A 14,534-nucleotide genomic window follows, 5' to 3' on the forward strand; every position below is an offset into this window, starting at 1 on the left:
ATGAGATCCACCCCCTGCCTGCCCGGGGTGCAGCAGCGCGGCCCCCAGCCCCGCCGGCCCCCAGCCCCCCCGCTGCCAGCGCCGTGCATCGCTCGCCGGCGGCGATGTCCCCGTCCCGGAGCCGCTCGTGGGGGGCTCCGGCGTCCCAGGGCGCCTCGGCGCGGTGCTTTGCCAAGGAGCGATGAGGCAGCAGGAGCCGGCCGGGCTGCAGGAGCCGGCAGCAAAGCCGGGCCCCCAGGGCTGCTTTCCCCCCTCGGGGGAGCCCCCGGCCCCCTCCGCGGCTGCCTGTCCCCCCCGGGGCCGCGGGCATCCCCAGGTCCCGCCGGGCGCGAGCTTGGCTCCGCGCGCCGTCTTGGGCGCTGCTCTCATCTCCCGTCTCATTTGCTAAACGAGGGCTGTGGGCCATTAATAACCGGAATATCTTTTAATGAAAGTGCGGAAAACCGCCCTTCAAACTGCCGCGCAGGAGCGTGTCCCCCCCCGCCCCCCCCCCCCGGCAGCTCCCCCGGGAGGGCCGCGGCCGCCGCTTCCCTGCACCGCCGGGCATCGCTCCGCCAGGGCCGCCGGGCACCGGGGCCCACGCCGGGATGCCGCTGCGCCGGGGCCGGGCCCGTGCGGAGGTGAGCGGCCGGCGGCGGCGCCGGGATTGATGGGCGGCGGGAGGCGCGGGGGAGCCGTAGATCTGAGCCGCCGCAGCACCGGCGGTGACGGCGAGCAGCGCGACCGGGGAACCTAATGGGCCCTGAATGAAATAACACCGGGGCTGACAAGCGCTGCGACAGCCCTAATTAATAACGGATATGGAGGTGGCTGTCGGGACGGGCTGGCGGGCAGCCAGCGGTGCCGGGGACCTGCGCAGGTGGGGACTGGCCCTGCCCGGGCGCCCGCCGCGTCCCCCGACCCGGGCAGCCCTGGGGGCCGCGGTCCTGCTCTTGGCACCATCGGGATGTAAAAATCTCCCCGGAGAGGGGGCCCAGCCGCGCCCCGGGGGGCCGCAGTCCTCGTCCGCACGGGAGGGCGAGTGCCCAGCGCCGCCGGGGCACGGGAGAGCTGTGGCCGTGCCGGCTCCCGCGCCCGCCGCCGGCTTCGGGGGGAGGCAGGGTGGGCGCCCCGGCTGCCCGTAGCGCCTATGCGAGACGGGGCTCTACGCCGTTATTTGGCAATAGCCTCCCTGCCCGGGGGCGCGTGCGTGTGCGTGTGCGTGCAGCGCGGGGTGCGCAGGCGAGGCATGGGTGCACGGGGGTGCGCGGGAACGGGCACCGGGTGCTGCAGGACGCCGGGGCGGCCGCGCTCCCGCCAGCCCCACTGCCCCACGCCGGCCCCGGCAGCTCACCCCGTTTGACCGGGGCGGCCAGGCCAGCTGCGTTAGAGCAAAGCATCTAATCAAATATTTAGCAGTTAATTGATGCCCGTCTCGGGTTTGCCAAGAGCTGCTCCCCCGGGTCCCTCCCGCCTGCCGGGGCCCCGGCTCTGCTCCCGCTCCTCCGCGCTGCCCACGCCGGGGCCGAGTGCTGGGGACGCGGTGTTGGCTAAAAAGGGGCGGCGATGCTGCACAGCCCCCCGGGAGCGGCACGGCCGGTGTCCCCCTGCCGTGCTCCGAGCTGAGGGCTGCCCTGTTCCTCGTGCCACGTGGGGTGATGGGATGGGATGGGATGCAATGGGGTGGGATGCAATGCAATGCAATGCGACGGGATGCAATGCGATGGGATGTGGTGGGGTGCAATGTGATGGGATGCAATGCGATGGGATGCAATGCGATGGGATGCAATGCGATGGGATGCAATGCGATGGGATGCAGGCGCAGCTGGTGCATGGAGAAGGCGCCAAGTTTGGGGCGGGAGGGCTAAAAGCCAGCCGGCGGGTCAGCGAATCCCGGGCCGGGACCGTTCCCCGGGACCGTGCCGGCATCGCGGGGCCTCGGCGCGGCGAGGGGTGCAGCCCGTAAGGAGGCTGGTGCCGTGTCTCCCGGCAGGGCAACCAGGACGCCACGGCTCCGCCGGACGCGATGGCCCAGCCCTACCCCCCGGCCCAGTACCCCCCGCCTCCCCAGAACGGGATCCCCGCAGAGTACGCGCCGCCGCACCCCCACCCCACGCCGGACTACTCGGGGCAAAGCACAGTACCGGAGCACGCCATGACCCTCTACACACCAGCACAGAGCCACGCCGAGCAGCCGGGCACCGACGCCAGCACACAGTCCATAGCAGGGACGCAGACGGCACCGGTAAGCGCGGGCGGCGGCACGGGGCCGCCCAGGAAGCGGGCGCTTCGGCTGCCGGCTGGCTCTGTCGCAGCCCCCCCGTCACTTCTAATCACTCGTAATCTACCTGCTTGGCCGCTTCCCAATCCCATCGCTTCAATTACGCGGCTGTAATGCAGCTCCGGGGGGAAAGTGCTGAGCCGAGCGCTTCCCAGCCCAGCCACGCAGCCCCGCGCCCGGCACGCGGGGGTGAGCGTGGGGCGGCCCCCCCCCCGGCCCCCAGCACAGGCGCGTGCCCGCGGTCGCAGCCCGGCACCGTGCCGGGGGCCGCCAGCCCCCCCTCCCCTCCCCTCCGAGGAGCCGTCGGCTCGCGGCGGGGGCCTGGGGTCTGGCCGGGGAGCGGGCAGGGCCACGGGGGGGGAGGCGGGGGGGGGAGACGGGCGGCGTGCCGAGCCGGGTCCCTGCGGAGAGCCCGGCCGACGGCACGGCGTTGCTTCCGCAGCAGACAGACGAAGCGGCACAGACAGACAGCCAACAGCTACACCCCTCAGAGAACACAGACAAGCAGCAGCCCAAGCGGTTACACGTCTCCAACATCCCCTTTCGGTTCCGGGACCCCGACCTGCGGCAAATGTTCGGGGTGAGTGCGGCCCCCCGGGCTGCGGCAGCCCCCTCCCCGCCACCCGCCCTGCCCTGCGGCACCGTCCCGCCCCGGGCGCCCAGCCCTGCGCCGCGGGCGGCCCTGAGGGCACTCACCCCTCTGCTCTCTCCGCTTGCAGCAATTTGGGAAGATCCTCGACGTGGAGATAATTTTCAACGAGCGGGGCTCCAAGGTGGGTGCTGCCCGAGGCCGGCGCCGTTGCAGCGAGCCCCGGGGAGCGGGCCAGGCGGCCCCGTGACATGTGCGTTTCTCCTGGGAAGGCCCCCGGGGCCCTGGCAGCTTGTCTTCCCCGCTCTCCCCCTCCTCTCCTGCCCCCGCGCTGCTGCTTCTCTCTCTCTCTCGCATCCGCCTCCGAGGCCGGCGCCTGCCGCGCGGGAGCACCCCGGCACGGCCGCGGGACAGAGGCACGGGTTACCCGGGCATGCCCCGGCCCCAGGGGATGTGCTGGCCCTGGGGTGTGCACCATCCCCAAGGTGTGCACCAGCCCCGTTCCCGGGCTGTGCACTGTCCCTGGGGCGTGCACTGTCCCCGTCCCCAGGGCATGAGCCATCCCCAGCCCCAGGGCGTGCACTGGCCCCATCCCTGGGATGTGCACTGTCTCTTGGGCGTGCACTGTCCCCAGCCCCAGGGCGTGCACCATCCCTGTCCCCAGGGCATGCACCATTTGCAGGGCATGCCCCAGCCCCGTCCCCGGGGCATGCACTGTTCCCAGCTCCAGGGCGTGCACCGTCCCCGTCCCCAGGGCATGCACCGTCCCCGTCCCCGGGACATGCACCGTCCCCGTCCCCGGGGCGTGCACCATCCCCGGCGTGCTGCCGGCAGGAGGGACGGCACCATCCCGCTGCCCTGCGCTGCCCGGGAGAGACGCCGGGCGCCTCCGGCCCGAGCCCGGCGGGAGGGCGGGCGGGCGGGCTGGCTCTCTGTCCCGCGCCCGCGCCGGGCCGCTTGTGTCCCTCTGTGTGTGGCTGTCTCTGTTGTCTCTTCCCTGCTTTCTGTGCCCCTCTCCCCAGCCTCTTCTCCCAGCTGGCGGGGCGACGCCGGGACCCGGAGCCGGGACCCCTCGGAGGCTCCGCGCGGGAGCCGCCCGGGCATCCGTCTCTGCACAGCGGCAGCCTTCTCTCTTCTGCCAGCTCTCCTGATTCACCCCCTCTCTCTCTCTGTCCCCGCACCCTCTCTCTCTGTCTCTCTCTGTCTTTCTTTCTCCTTTTCTCCTCTGCTCACAGGGTTTTGGGTTTGTAACTTTTGAAACTAGCACAGATGCCGACCGGGCGCGAGAGAAGCTGAATGGCACGATCGTAGAGGGCCGGAAGATTGAGGTGCTCAGATAAGTGCTGGTGCCCTGCCTGCCGTGCATCCCCCTGCGTGCCGTGCATCCCCCTCCCGCGGCGCCGGGGCTGTGGGCGGAGCAGGGCTGCCCGGGGCACGGGCTCGCTCCCGCCGCCCGGGGTCTCCTCCCGCTCCTCCGGGCCGGGACGCTCCGGCTCCGGCTCCGGCCCCAGCCCCAGCGCAGCCCTGCCTGGCGCAGCCCGCGGGAGTCGCTCCGGCACGGTCCCGGGAGCATGCTTCCGCGGCGCCGTGCATGCGCGCCGAGCACGCCGCACGGGGGGGGCATGCGTGGGGGCCGCGGGGAGCGGCCGCGCTGGCGGCGGACACCAGCCTCCCGCACAGGGCGCAGGACAGAGAGCAGGCGGGAGTCACCCCCCTGGCCCCGGCGCCCTGCCCGGGTTTGGGATTAGGCCCGCGGAGGGGCCGGCAGGGCAGAGCCGGGTGCATCCGCACAGGCGTCCCTGCGGCACGTTCAGCTGCCCGGAGAGGCCGGGGGCACCGAGCCAGGCTCCGGCGCGCTTTGCCCGCCTGCGGGACAGGCTGGAGGCATCCCAGCGAGCAGTGGGACGCGAAGGTCCCTGGCAGGGCCCGGTGACCCCCTTCCGCCGGCGCGGTGCCACGGAGGCCAGCGCTCGCCCCTGCTCGCTGGGGTCTGGCAGGGCTCTTGCTGCAACGCATCGGTGCTGCAGCCCCCATCGGACCCTGGGAGCAGGCGACGGCGCAGCACCGCAGCACCCGGCCTCCCGACCCGCGCGGGGTTTCAGTTGCCGGTGATGACGTTCACCGTGGCACCGGGGTGGGAATGACGATGCCAGTGGCACGGGCACGGGCAGGACCGTGTCACCACCGCGCAGCTGCGGGAGGGAGCTCGTCCCGTGTCTCCCCGCGCTGCTGGCCCGGCTCCGGCGTTGGAAGCGGCAGCGACGTGCACCGAGCGGGTCCCTGGACCGTGGCCTGGCCGGCTGCGTGCAAGCACTGAGCTGCCCCGCCCCTCTGTCCTGCAGGTGAACAACGCCACGGCCCGGGTCATGACGAACAAGAAGGCGACAAACCCCTACACCAACGGTAAGGGCCAGCGGCGGCGAGGCTGGGGGGCTGCTGGGGGCCCCAGTGTGGTCTGGAGGGGGCCGAGCATCCCGGGGTGCCTTGCTGCCATGGGCTGGCGGTGCTGCCGGGCTTCCCGCAAGCGGTACCCGAACGCCGGGCACCCAAACCCCGGCGGGGCGCCGCCATCCCGGCTCTCCGCGACGTGCCGCTTGTCCCCAGCACCTGAACGCGCCCCGTGCCGCTGCGGCCAGGCTGGGGGCTGCCGTGCCGTGGTGTGCCGGTGCCGGGGCGCATCCGAGGTGCCGGCGCGGCCGTGACGTGGGGCCTCACCCGCTCTCCCCCCCGCAGGCTGGAAGCTGAACCCGGTGGTGGGAGCCGTCTACGGCCCCGAGTTCTATGCAGGTAACGTCCCCGGCGGGCCGGGTCCCTGCGGGCGCCCTCGGCACGGCCGCCAGCCGCGCTGCCCGCTGCACCCTGCGTGCACGGTGCCCTGGCGCATCCCCACACACCCCCCCCGCATGCAAGGTGCCCCAGCCTGTCCCCACATCCCCCCACTGCATGCACGGCACCCCAGCATGTCCCCACGCACCCCCCCTGCATGCACAGTGCCCCAGCGTGTCCCCACATCCCCCCCCCCCGCATGCACGGCGCCCCAGCACGTCCCCATGTGCCCACCTGCATGCACAGTGCCCCAGCATGTCCCCACATCCCCCCCCCGCATGCACGGTGCCCCAGCACGTCCCCATGCACCCCCCCGTATGCACGGCACCCCAACGCATCCCCACACCCCCCTGCATTCATGGTGTCCCGGCGAATCCCCGACGGGCACGTTCCCTGCAGCGCTGCGCGTGCCGGATCAGGCGCGGGACGCCCGCGGAGGAGCGGGGTCTGCACCTCCAGGCAGGCTGACGCGGGCTCCCTGTCTCCTGCAGTAACGGGGTTCCCCTACCCCGCCACGGGGACGGCCGTGGCCTACCGAGGGGCCCACTTGCGGGGCCGAGGACGCGCCGTCTACAACACCTTCCGCGCCGCCCCGCCGCCGCCGCCCATCCCCACCTACGGCGCGTGAGTACCGCCGGCTCGGCCGGCAGCCCCAAGCGCCTCCGCCGCGGTCGCGGCGTTTCCGCGCCCGCCCCGCTCCCAGCAGCGAGCCCCGTGTCCCCCGCGCCGTGCGCTCCGCGGAGCAGGCGGGCTGGCGGCGTGAGCCCGAGCAGGGCGCTTGTATCGGCGCCTCGGGCCGGGCTGGAACGAGCACGGGGGCTGGAAGCAGAACCACGTAAGCTGCATCGGCCTCCGTGCAGCGTCGCCGTTGCTGCGTCTCCGCCGGCCTGCAGCGCTCGCGACTCGGCTTTCCTGCAAAGTCCCCTTGGCATCGCCTCCCCGCCGCGCGCCCGCCCTGGAGCCTGCTAGGCTCGGGACACCAGGCTGAGGCTTTGCGTCCCCGGGAGGCTGCGTCCTGCCTGCTCGGGTGCCGGTGCCCGTGCCGGAGGCGCGCGGTGCCCCCGGGCGATGCCTGCGCTCGGACACGCGTTTCCCCTCGCGCGCGGCTCCTGACGCCTCCCGCCTCCCCCGCAGGGTCGTGTACCAGGACGGGTTCTACGGAGCCGAGATCTACGTAAGTGCTGCACGCCGGGTGCCGGGGGGGAGAAGCGCTCGAGGGCTGCCCGGGGGGGTCTGCCCCCTCCCCGCCAGTCTGCACGGTGCAGCGCGGTGCGGCACAGCACGGCACGGTACAGCACCGTGCAGCACGGCATGGTGCAACGCGGCACGGCACGGTGCGGCACGGCACGGTGCAGCACGGCACGGCATGCAGCCGCCTCCCGGGCGCTCACTGAGCACCGCCGCTCGCGTGGCCGTTTGCATCCCTCCTTAATTTGTCCGGCAAATTGCAGAGCGCAGTTAGAGGGGCTGCACGGGAAAAGGCGGTGCCGTGCCGTGAGCTCGCTCCGCAGGCCTGCGTCTCGCCGGTGCCCGTGCAGGGTGGCACGGCGGCATGCACGGCACGGCGCAGCGCGGTGCAACGCGTGGGGCCGGGGCAGGACGGCACTGCGCCGAGCACAGCCCCCACGGTGCATTCACGGCCCCGGCGAGCGCCGGCGCGCCGCGTTACGCCAGCGTTTAACCTCCGTATTAAAAGGCCAGTGGTGCCGTTGCGGGCAGGCGGCAGAGGATTTATCTAACGCGGCACCTCATTAGCGCGACGAGGGAGGTGACACTCTCCCCTCTGGAAATTTAATTTTTTTTAAGGTTAATGTTTGCGAAAGCCCCTGGGGAATGGTAATGAGGCCGGCGCGCGCCCGGTGGCACCGGCTCCCTGCGGGGTGGCACGGCTGCCGTGCAGCCCCTGGGCGGTGCATGGGGGGTCCCCGGCTGCCCCCCATGGGGGGGCCAGGGGGGCCCGCGCTGACGGCCTCTCTCCCGCTGCTGCAGGGGGGCTACGCTGCCTACAGATACGCCCAGCCCGCCGCCGCCGCCGCTGCCTACAGCGACAGGTAAGCGCGAGCCCCCCTCGCCCCCCCGCCGCACGGGGCCGGGCCGGGCGAGACGAGCCCCCGCGCCGCAGGGACCGAGCTCCCGCGGCCGCCCCCTCCGTGGGGTCGCGGTCCGGGGGCCCCGGCGTCCCCGTCCCCCCGGCTAACGCCCGCCGCTGTTCTCGCTCCTAGCTACGGCCGAGTGTACGCCGCCGCGGACCCCTACCACCACACCATCGGCCCCGCCGCCACGTACAGCATCGGCACCATGGTAAGAGCAGCCGCCGCCGGCGGTCCCGCGCTTCCCACGGCCCCGCCGCCCGCCCGGGGAGGGGGGCACCGCGCGGCGTCCGGCCCCCCGCCCCGTCCCGCCGCCCTGCTCCGAGGGGCCCCGTCCCCGCGGCAGCTCCACGCACCCCGGCGCCTCCCCGCGCAGCCCGGCGCCCTGCCCAGCCCCGGGGACGAGGAGCCCCTTCTCCTCCCCGGCTCTGCGCTGGGGCCCCGGCGCCTGCACGCCGGAGCCGGCCCGAGGGAGCGCCGGCCCCACGGCACCCTGCCGCCCGCCGCCGCCCGTCCTAGGTAGCCGTGCAGCCAGCATCAAAGATGAAAAACCCCACTTGTGGGCGGGATCTCAAAGCCGACCCGTCTTTTTCTTCCTTTTCTCCTTCTTTTTTAACCCGGACCCCAGCGGGGCCCAGCCCCGCTCCGCGCCCCCCCCGGCCCCATGCGGCCGCGGCCCTGGGAGGCGCCGGCCGGGGCCCGGGCAGCCCCTCTCGCTCCCCGGGGCACCGACCGTTTGGAAAGAAGGGAGGAAAGGGGCTTTGCCTCGCTCTCGCATACTGATTGGCTTTTTTTTTTCATCTTTGATGTTGCAGGCTAGTCTATACCGAGGAGGGTACAGCCGCTTCACTCCCTACTAGCAAGACAGACCCAGCCCCCCACAATACTAACACTGACTGCTCACTAGCACCAAACCCAGCCCACCCGCCCGGCGGAGGCCGAGCCGCCGAGGACCGAGGCGCCAGGCTCCCCTCCGGCCGCGCTCCTCCCGCCCTGCGCCGGCCCCGAGCCGCCCCGGCAGCAGCACCGCGGGGCCGCGGGGGCCCCTTCCTCCTCCTCCTCCTCCTCCTCCTCCTCCTCCTCCCGGCGTGGCCTCGCTCCGGGGGATGCGCCCGCCGCCCCGGCAGCACCTCCCCTCCCCTAGCAGAGGCAGGAGCCGGCGGCGGGCGGCGATGGCCCTGCGCGTCCCAGCGTTCCCGCTTCCCACGGGGCCGCCCGCGGTGCGGGAATGGCACGGGAATGGCGTGGGAACGGGCCCCCATGGCGCGGGAATGGCATGGGAATAGCGGGGGCAGCCGTGCACCGCCCTCCCCCCCGGGCAGGTAGCCGGCGTGGGGACCACCGTGCTGCTCCGGGCGCGGCGGGGGCCGCTGCGCTGCACCGTCGGGCGCTGGGCATGGCGGGGGGGCCGGGCCGGTGCCCCTCCGCGGCCCCCGCGCCCGCCGCCGGGCTCGCCCCGGTGAAAGATCTGCCTTTCTGTTTCTGTTGTAGTGAAACCGCAGCCGTTTCCTTCTGGGACCAGGAAGGGCAAAAACAAAAAAAAAAAACACACAAAAAAACCACAAAAAAATTAAAAAATTAAAAGCAAAGCAACAAAAAAAATCAAAGCGGCAACAGCCAAGTGACCAGTCCCATACGTCCACACACATGCACCGAGCGAGCGAGCGAGCGGCGGAGCGCCACGGAGAGCCCGGCCGGCCGCAGCCGCGGCGGGAGCCCCAGGGCGGGAGGCAGCCGCCGCCGCCGCACGGACGCTGCCGGCCCCAGGGCACCACGTCTTCCGCACGGCGCCCCGGCCGGGGGTGGCTGGGCCCTGGCGTGGGGGGGGGGGGCCGTGCTTCCCCTTCCCGGAGCGCCGGCGCGTTTAGCGCTTGCCAGTCATCAGTGTGTCGAGTGTGCGAGGCCTCGGCTCCCCACGCCGAGCCGGGGCGGCAGCGCGGCCGCTTTGCTGAGGCACCGGGTGTTGCGGGGGGAAGAGCCTCTGCGTTTTAAAGGGAATTTTTGTTAAGAGGAGCCTGCAACTCGCTTGCATTCCCGTCCCGTCCCCCCTCCCCGGTCCCGTCCCGTCCCGTCCCCTCGCCAAACCCGACAGATGCCACTCGCCAGGGCCACCCCGCGTCGCCCTGCGGGTCTCGGCCGTGGTGGGACCGGGACGCCAGCGTCCCCCCGGCCCCCGCCGCCTCTTCGCACCTTGCCGCGGTGGCAGCCGCCGCGGCAGCGCGCGCCTCCTTTTCTATTCCCGGTGTACATAGCCCCGGCGCGGCCCGGCCCCTGTACAAAGCTCCTTCGTCGCTCTGCTGGCTTCTCCCCCGCGGCAGCCCCCGCCGGCCCGCGCAGCCGGCCCCGGCCGCGCTGTATGCTTCAAAGGTGTGACCATTCTAATAAACAGTATTATTATTATTATTATTATTATTATTATTACTACAAGGATTATTATTATTATTATTGAAATTATTAATAAAGATTTCTTTCTTCAACCAGGAGGACTCGGGTCTTGGCGGGGGCGCTGGCGCGGCGGGGGGGGACCGCAGGGACGGGAGCAGCCGTGCGGCAAGGCTGAACCCTGCGAGGGGGGAGGTCAGGCTATCGGATAATGCGTTTCGGCGTGACCCCCCGCCCGAGGAGCAGCAGCTTGGATGCTGATGTATTAGTTCTCGCTCCCGGGGTGGACGATGGGTGCGGGATGGGGGGCCCAGCGCTGCCCGACCCGCCGCACGGCACGCTCGGCCGCCTCCCCCCTGCTCCCTGCTTTTGCTCCCCAGCCTGTGGGAAAATAACTGCTGCTGTGAATTGTCTCTCCACCTCCGCGGCAGCGCTCCCGGGATGCTGCAGCCCGGGCGGCCCCGTGCCCCGGACCCGGCACGGACGCAGGCAGCGCCGCGCGCCCGTTCAGCGCCCGGCTGCCGGCTCGGCGTAGAGCAGCAGCAGGCGTCCCCAGGCCCGGGGCGGCGCGGGCAGCCCGTCGCAGGGCAGCGGCTCCACCAGCAGCTCCAGGCGCCGGGGCTGCGGGGCGGCGGGTCGCGGCACGGCCAGGCCGGCGGCGCGGAAGAGGCAGCCCTGCGCCAGCCCCAGCAGCCGCGGCGGCGGGCGGCCCCCGGGGCCCCGGCAGCGCACGCGGAAGCCGCGGGCCCGGCCCGGCGGGTAGGACCAGCGCAGCGTGAGGCTGAGCGAGAGCAGCTCGGCGCCGGGGCCCTGCTGCCACCGCAGCTGCGAGGCCCGGACGTGCAGCACCGGCGGCGGCGAGCCGGCCGCTTCGGCGGCGTCCAGCACCTGCGGCGGGAGCAGGGGCGCCGTCGGGAGCCGGTCTGCGACCCGGGGGTGCTCCTGGCCCCCGCAGCGCCCCACTCACCCGGACCTCGCCGAGGAGGCAGCTGAAGCGTGTCTCGCGCGGGCTGGGCTGCTGCCGCGACAGCAGCACGGAGAGGTCGCCCAGGCTGCGGCCCTGCGCCTCCAGCTCGTAGCACCTGTGCGCGGAGGGGCCGGGCTGGAGCGGGCGGCACGGCATGGCACAGCGCGGTGTCCCCCCCCAGGCAGCGCGGCCCCCCCCGGGCACTCACCGGCCGGTCCAGCCGTGGTCGCCGCGGTCGCAGCCGCGGAGCAGCTCGGCGAGGGCGGGCGGCGGTGCCGGCAGCAGCCGGGGGCTGTGCGGGGCGTCGGGCTCTGCGGGAGGCAAGGGGGGAGCGTGGGGCTGCCAGGCGGGCGCTGAGCCCCGCCGGCCGCGGGAGCCGGGCACCGGGTGCTCACCGGGGACGGGGGTGACGCCGTCCACGCGGCCGCTCCCCGACGGCCGGGTGCCGAGCTCCAGGGAAACCTCCAGCTCGTCGCGGTGCGGCTCCTCCAGCTTGTACAGCAGGGTCAGGAAGAGCTTGGGGGGGGCCGGCACCTGGAAAGAGAAAAGGCTGGTGACCCCCATCCACCCAGACAGAGACAGAGACAGAGAGGAGACAGAGAGGAGAGGCGGTTAGGTGTGCGGGCGCTGCGTGCCGGGACGAGCCCCGCGGCACACGGCGCCGGGCTGCGGCGCCCACTCACCGGACGGCCAGGCGCTGCTCGCCGGCGGCGATGGTGCCCCGCAGCCGCAGGGAGCTGCCGCCGCTCCAGGCGTCCCGCAGGCAGCAGCCGGTGCTCAGCCGGCCCTCGCACTCCGCGTAGAGCGGCTGGATGTCCTGCGCGCTCAGGTCGTACCAGGGCCCCTCCTCTTCCTCCTGCGGGGCGGGAGAGCGGGGCAGCAGGGAGCCCGCCGTGCCCGGCCCCGTGCCCACCGTGCCGTGCCGTGCCAGCGCCCGCACCCACCTTCCCAGCGGCGAAGAGGCCGGTGCCCATGCCCAGGCTGAAGGAGGTTCCGAAGGGCAGCGTGCAGATGCTGTGCGTGGGCAGGTGCTCCGCCAGCAAGCCCCAAAACCTGTGGGAAGGGCAGGCGTGGGCACGGAGCCACCGGCTGGGACAGGGTGCTGGGCAGCCGGGCCCCTCCCCGAGCTGGGCATCCCACCGGTGCCATCCCCGTGCTCACTTGTTCTCGTTCTGCAGGAAGTTCTCCTCCCCCAGGTGCTCGTAGACCCAGCCGGGGGCGAAGATGGCAGCGGAGAAGCCGTGCTTGCGGATGAGGCTCAGGGGCTGTGGGGACGAGCCGTGAGCAGCCGCCTGGTCCCTGGGCACGTCCCCACGGCCCGCAGGAGCCGTGGCGCGGGGGGGGCACTGGGGCCGCGCACCTTGTCCGAATCAAAGCCACCGCCAAGCACGTCACCGCGGGCGAAGACGTCGATGCCAAAGTAGACGTCGGCGAGGCGCTGCCCGGCGAGGCTCCGCGAGCGCTCCAGCTGCTCCTCCTTCCAGTTGTAGTTGACGAACAGCCCGTCGCAGGCGTCAAAGAACTCCCTGGCGGCGGGGTTGGCGCGGGAGGCGGCTGTGGGGCTGCCCCCCACCCCAGCACGCTGTCCTGCACCGCCTGCCTGTGCTCGCACGCGGCCCTCACCGGTTCTGCTCGTTGAGCTCGTTCTGCCAGCGCAGCTCGCCGCCCCGCACCACGCTGTCGTACCAGAGCACCAGCCCCCCCGGCACGGCCCCGTGCACCTCCGCCGTCAGCTGCCGCAGGAACGGGGGCAGGTTCCTCACCGCGGCCTCCTGCGGGCACGGAGGGCAGGGTCGGCGCGGGGCGGCGAGGTGGGACGCACCCGGGACCCGGCGGGGGGTCCGTGGCGGCGGGGGGCCGGCGCGGGCGCTGCTCACGCTCAGCTTGCTCTCCAGGTTGACCAGCCAGCCGTCGAAGCGGTAGTGCCGGGCGACGCGGGCCAGCTGTGCGGCCACGGCACCGTACGCCTCCGGCCCGCCGGCCAGGAACGCCTCGCACAGCTTCTCGCCGTCCGTCCACTCCGCGATGAACGTGCCTGGGGAGGCGCCGGGGACGCGTCAGGCACCGGCCCCCCGGCACCGGCTCGCCCGCCGCCCGCCCCGGCCCTCACCCAGCACGGGGACCCCGTTCCTGTGCGCCGCGTTGGTCCAGCACACGGGCGGCACCGTCACCGTGTGGTGGCTGAAGTAGACGAAGATGTCGACGTAGCGCCAGTGGTAGAAGACGTAGGGGTTGCGGGTGGCCGAGCCCTGGATGAACCTGCGGCGGGAGGGAGCAGGGCTGGGCTGGCGGCCGCGGCGCTGGGTGACCACGTGCAGCCCCCAGCTAGGGCTGGTCCCAGCAAGATCAGGGCGAGCTGGGGCCAAGCACCAGCTCCCGGCCTCCATCCCCGCCTGGCTGAGGCCAGTCCAGGAGGAAAAGGTGACTCAAGCAGAGGAAAAACAGGTTTGGAGCTTGCGCCATGCTGGAAGACTGGGTGAACCGCTGGTCGGGGCAGCCGCCGTCCGCAGCCGCCGCGGAGCCCCCGCCGGCGGGCGTCCGCCCGGCGCTCACCTGTCCTCCAGGTACCCGCCCCGCATGTCGTGGCACACCAGCGTGCGGGGCCTGGCGACGCGCAGCGGCGGCTGGCGCTCGGCCAGCGGCGTGGCGGCCACGTTGAAGTCGTCGTCGCTGGTGGGCTGCCAGGCCAGCAGCTCCTCCAGCCCCGACAGGAAGAAGCTGACCGGCTCCGTGGTGCTGGTGTCGAACTGCCGCGCTGCAAGAGGCCGGGGCCGCGGTCGGGGGGCGGCGGGGGCATCCCTCACCGGCGGGACCGGCGCCGTGGTTGCCCGCACCGGCCGGGCCGCCCCGCGCGGCCTCACCTGGCAGCGGCTGCGGGCTGAAGCCGATGACTTCGTGCAGGACGGTGGTTCCCTGCGCCTCCGCCGCGGGCTCGGAGCTGCGGAGAGCGGCGCGCTGGGGCCGGCGCGGAGCCCGCCCGGAGCAGCACCGCGGCCAGCGCCCGCGCCCCGGCGGCGGCGGCACCGGGGCACCGCGCGGCCCGAGCGCCCGCGCCCGCCCGCCCGCCCCGCCGCCCACCTCCGCCGCCGCCGGCCGGGCCGCTCCGCCGCAGTCTCCGCCGCCGCCGCCGCCGCCGCCGTGGGCTCCGCGTCGGGCTCCGCGTCGGGCCCGGCCCTCTTGCCGCGCCGGCCGCCCGCGTCCCGCTCCCCGTCCATGTCGCTGCCGCCGCCGCCGCCGCCTCTCGTCACTCGCGGCGCCGCGGCGCGGCCAACCCCGCCCCGGGGCGGTGGCACCGCCGGACGCTCCGCCCGGCCCGGCCCGGCCCGGCCCCCGCGGCCCGCCTTCCGCAGGGCGCACGGCGGGGCCTCCGTGGCCGCGCTGCCCCAGCACGGGCTGCATGGCTCCAGCCCGGGGTGCACA

At 73.5% G+C, this 14,534-nt stretch overlaps 2 protein-coding genes across 10 annotated transcripts in view; one reads left to right on the plus strand and one right to left on the minus strand.

Moving 5' to 3' along the window:
• Positions 1–10,242, plus strand: part of RBFOX3 (RNA binding fox-1 homolog 3) — a 179,945-nt gene extending 169,703 nt beyond the window's left edge. For 5 of the 9 annotated variants that reach the window (XM_064522869.1, XM_064522873.1, XM_064522878.1 and 2 more), the window contains 11 exons: positions 1,973–2,224; positions 2,703–2,840; positions 2,980–3,033; positions 4,085–4,177; positions 5,192–5,252; positions 5,583–5,636; positions 6,167–6,299; positions 6,810–6,849; positions 7,665–7,726; positions 7,898–7,976; positions 8,581–9,250. In XM_064522869.1, coding sequence (XP_064378939.1) covers positions 1,973–2,224; positions 2,703–2,840; positions 2,980–3,033; positions 4,085–4,177; positions 5,192–5,252; positions 5,583–5,636; positions 6,167–6,299; positions 6,810–6,849; positions 7,665–7,726; positions 7,898–7,976; positions 8,581–8,625 — 1,011 coding nt within the window. In that variant the 3' untranslated portion in view covers positions 8,626–9,250. The other 4 variants (XM_064522870.1, XM_064522871.1, XM_064522872.1 and 1 more) reach the window with 4 other exon arrangements.
• On the minus strand, positions 10,148–14,371 carry ENGASE (endo-beta-N-acetylglucosaminidase). The gene is made up of 14 exons (XM_064522868.1): positions 14,193–14,371; positions 13,976–14,052; positions 13,668–13,869; positions 13,225–13,373; positions 12,992–13,149; positions 12,738–12,886; positions 12,475–12,640; positions 12,276–12,379; positions 12,059–12,167; positions 11,798–11,970; positions 11,510–11,664; positions 11,323–11,425; positions 11,115–11,229; positions 10,148–11,035 (listed from the first exon to the last, which is right to left on the minus strand). Exons 1-14 carry the CDS (start codon positions 14,327–14,329, stop codon positions 10,655–10,657), a joined length of 2,178 nt encoding a protein of 725 aa, XP_064378938.1. The 5' UTR covers positions 14,330–14,371; the 3' UTR covers positions 10,148–10,654.
• Between the last annotated feature and the right edge of the window lie 163 nt (positions 14,372–14,534).

The sequence above is a fragment of the Dromaius novaehollandiae genome, chromosome 18 (assembly GCF_036370855.1).
Source record: "Dromaius novaehollandiae isolate bDroNov1 chromosome 18, bDroNov1.hap1, whole genome shotgun sequence".
NCBI lineage: Eukaryota > Metazoa > Chordata > Aves > Casuariiformes > Dromaiidae > Dromaius > Dromaius novaehollandiae.

Excerpts from the sequence above, each read along its gene's own strand:
- ENGASE (XM_064522868.1), bottom strand. The coding sequence starts at position 14,329 with ATGGACGGGGAGCGGGACGCGGGCGGCCGGCGCGGCAAGAGGGCCGGG. Across the intron at positions 12,641-12,737 it reads GAGCTCAACGAGCAGAACCG|GGAGTTCTTTGACGCCTGCG; the intron begins GTGAGGGCCGCG and ends CCCCGCCGCCAG. Across the intron at positions 11,230-11,322 it reads GACCACGGCTGGACCGGCCG|GTGCTACGAGCTGGAGGCGC; the intron begins GTGAGTGCCCGG and ends CTCCGCGCACAG.